Source organism: Salvelinus namaycush, unplaced genomic scaffold, assembly GCF_016432855.1.
Source record: "Salvelinus namaycush isolate Seneca unplaced genomic scaffold, SaNama_1.0 Scaffold21, whole genome shotgun sequence".
In the NCBI taxonomy this organism is placed as follows: domain Eukaryota; kingdom Metazoa; phylum Chordata; class Actinopteri; order Salmoniformes; family Salmonidae; genus Salvelinus; species Salvelinus namaycush.
In genome coordinates this window covers 700001-702500 of record NW_024058897.1, presented here as the reverse complement: position 1 = coordinate 702500, position 2500 = coordinate 700001, and the positions used below count along the sequence as shown (strand labels likewise).

Here is a 2500-nt window from a genome sequence, read left to right as displayed (position 1 = left end):
GTCCTTGTAGCTCCAATCAACATGGGTTATCCCCTGCCAGGGTCCTTGTAGCAGACGAGTGACTCTGAGGATAGAGCCCTCATTGGGCCGTCCCCTGTCAGGGTCCTTGTAGCAGACGAGTGACTCTGAGGATAGAGCCCTCATTGGGCCGTCCCCTGTTAGGGTCCTTGTAGCAGACGAGTGACTCTGAGGATAGAGCCCTGATTGGGCCGTTGAACGTGGAGGAGAACTGCAGCGCGTGGTGCCCACGGCGTGTTACATCTGTCGTGGAAATTCAGTACTGAGAGAGATTTGGTCATTTCTTCAAACAATCATCTTTATTTAGTATTGATTAATTATTGCTAAAATAAGGCTGGTCGATCCCCCACCCTTGAGTGTTGGACCGAGTAACCTAAGCTTTACACAAATGCAGAGTACTATATATAGCTGACACTAACAATGCTCAGTCATGGTTGGTTCAGCCCCCCTCATGCAGACCAAGGAGAATCATAGGCCACTCTGGGTTCATCCTGTCGTTATCTGCACGTGGGTTGTTGTCTTAACCCACCCTGGCTTAGTTTCCCAGATGGAAGGATGATTTAGAGACAATGAGGAATTGTTCTAAACCTCTCCTGGCTATCTCTGTCTCGGTTACACCCACCACATCTTGTCTATGTAATGCAGTCTTTAACTCATTTGTCAGCTCAAGCCATCTCTAGTGACCATACGCCCAGATTAGCTGCAGGGAACTAGAGTGGAGACCATAAAACACAGCATTAGCAGGACAGAAATATCTTACTGTTTGTTCAGTAAATAATTGTTTACTAATTAATATCAAACAAATCAGGTAAGTATGTAATTTGTCTATCACACGCCCCCCTGTTTACGGTCAGCTGTGCATGGGAAGTAGAGGGGCAGCTGCCTTTGACAGGTGGAGATGCAAGGCGTGACTATTCCCAGCATTGTCACACACACACACCTGCTATCCATGCAGCAGCCCGCTATAGGTTACTAGCCCCCCCCCCTCGACTATTACATTAAATATACAGTACATGTCAACAATTTGGCGACACCTAATCATTCAAGGGTTTTTCTTTATTTTTGCTATTTTCTACATTGTAGAATAATAGTGAAGACATCAAAACTATGAAATCATGTAGTAACCAAAAACATTATAAACAAATCAAAATATATTTTAGATTCTTCAAAGTAGCCACCCTTTTTGCCTTGATGACAGATTTGCACACTCTTGGCATTCTCTCAACCAGCTTCATGAGGTAGTCACCTGGAATGTATTTCAATTAACAGGTGTGCCTTGTTAAAAGTAAATTTGTGGAATTTCTTTCCTTCTTAATGCGTTTGATGCCAATTGTGTTGTGACAAGGTAGGGGTGGTATACAGAAGATAGCCCTATCTGGTAAAAAACCAAGTCCATATTATGGCAAGAACAGCTCAAATAAGCAGAAAGAAATGACAGCCCAAATAAATGCTTCAGACTTTAAGTAACAGACACATCTCAACATCAACTGTTCTGAGTAGACTGCGTAAATCAGGCCTTCGTGGTCGAATTGCTGCAAAGAAATTCAAGGCACACTAAACCATCATGGCTACCAGAGCATTCTGCAGCGATACGCCATCCGATTTGTTATTTATTTAACCTTTATTTAACTAGGCAAGTCAGTTAAGAACTAATTCTTATTTATAATGACGGCCTACCCCGGCCGAACCCTAACCCGGACTACGCTGGGCCAATTGTGCGCTGCCCTATGGGACTCCCAATCACGGCCGGTTGTGATACAGCCTGGAATCAAACCAGGGTCTGTAGTGATGCCTCTAGCACTGAGATGCAGTGCCTTAGACCGATGTGCCACTCAAGAGCCCTATCTGGGTTGCGCTTAGTGGGGCTATCATTTCTTTTTAAACAGGACAATGACCCAACAGTGCTCAGGATATGTGGGAACTCCTTCAAGACTGTTGGAAAATCATTCCAGGTGAAGCTGGTTGAGAGAATGCCAAGAGTGTGAAAGCTGTCATCAAGGCAAAAGGTGGCTACTTTAAAAATATCTCAAATATATTTTGATTTGTTTAACACTTTTTTGCTTATTACATGATTCCATATGTGTTATTTCATAGTTGTGATGTCTTCACTGTTATTCTACAATGTAGAAAATAATCAAAAATAAAGAAAAACCCAAGAATGAGTAGTTGTGTCCATAATGTTTAACTGATACTGTATATAAACTGAGTCAGGGTCTCAACTTACTCTTGAGAATTAGAAAAGTACCATTTCTAAATGTGTTTTTTGTTCATCAGCAGTTTTTCTCTTGTTGTCAGCAGTGGTGGAAAAAGTACCCAATAGTCATACTTGAGTAAACGTATAGATACCTTAATAGAAAGTTACTCAAGTAAAAGTGAAAGTCAGACAGTAAAATACTACTTGAGTAAAAGTCTAAAAGTATTTGGTTTTAAATATACTTAAGTATGAAAGGTAAATGTAATTGCTCGATTATACTTAAGTTTA

At 41.4% G+C, this 2500-nt stretch overlaps 1 protein-coding gene across 1 annotated transcript in view; it reads right to left on the bottom strand.

Moving 5' to 3' along the window:
* Positions 1–97: 97 nt before the first annotated feature.
* LOC120038198 (mycbp associated protein) overlaps positions 98–2500 on the bottom strand; it is a 47652-nt gene continuing 45249 nt past the window's right edge. Inside the window, exon 19 of the mRNA XM_038984058.1 lies at positions 98–261. Coding sequence (XP_038839986.1) covers positions 98–261 — 164 coding nt within the window. The remainder of the gene's footprint in view (positions 262–2500) is intronic.